This window comes from Penaeus monodon, chromosome 20 (assembly GCF_015228065.2).
Source record: "Penaeus monodon isolate SGIC_2016 chromosome 20, NSTDA_Pmon_1, whole genome shotgun sequence".
In the NCBI taxonomy this organism is placed as follows: domain Eukaryota; kingdom Metazoa; phylum Arthropoda; class Malacostraca; order Decapoda; family Penaeidae; genus Penaeus; species Penaeus monodon.
In genome coordinates this window covers 19,053,743-19,054,468 of record NC_051405.1, presented here as the reverse complement: position 1 = coordinate 19,054,468, position 726 = coordinate 19,053,743, and the positions used below count along the sequence as shown (strand labels likewise).

At 39.4% G+C, this 726-nt stretch overlaps 1 protein-coding gene across 1 annotated transcript in view; it reads right to left on the bottom strand.

Annotated features, from left to right (window-relative positions):
* LOC119585678 (vacuolar protein sorting-associated protein 26B-like) overlaps nt 1-726 on the bottom strand; it is a gene marked incomplete at its 3' end in the record, with an annotated part of 9,102 nt that overhangs the window by 2,792 nt on the left and 5,584 nt on the right. The window contains 2 exon segments of the mRNA XM_037934353.1: nt 46-278; nt 469-612. Coding sequence (XP_037790281.1) covers nt 46-278; nt 469-612 — 377 coding nt within the window.

Genomic DNA, 726 nt, shown 5'->3' with positions numbered 1-726 from the left:
AAAAGATGTACAAAAGGAGAAAAATGCACTGCTGTCCTCTAATACCTGAGTCTGACATTAGTGCCAGAGTATGACTCATATGGCTTTTCCACCTGGTTGAACTCAAACTCAAAAGAGCCGTTCTGTGTGAGTTCCCCAGGTCTGGCCAGTTCCTTCACCAGTGATGTGAATTCATGGTGGTTGCCTCGGTCGTAGTACAGCTCAATCTGGCCAACAAACTCAATTTTGATCCCCTGGTGTTCCAAGCGACTACCTGGCTTCTTGAGAGAGACATTCACCTGAGAGGATAACATAAGATTGTGTAAATAGTTTGCTAATTAAACAGATGTAAATTCAACAAAATTTCCTCGAATTGTGACACTGTTACAAGCCTTTCCCAAGATATCATTGTTTTCTCAGATGCCTTACAGTTCACATCACATCTCTCTAATCAACAAAACTTCCTCTAACCCTATTGACATTACTAACCTTTCCTGAGACACTCTCTCCATCATAGTATAGATAATAGCGCTCCTTCTTTCCATCTTCTGTTTTCATCTCTGCCATCTTCCTTGTGTCTGATCCATCCAGCTGGATCTCGATGTCGGCACTTTGGCCGAACCCAAAAAAACTCTGGAATTAAAGTCAAATACATTAAAAGAAGAAAAAAGATAAGATATTTACTTTACATGAAATACAGCTGAAATAATTTAATGAATCTTATGAACATCCATATCACTTTTGCTG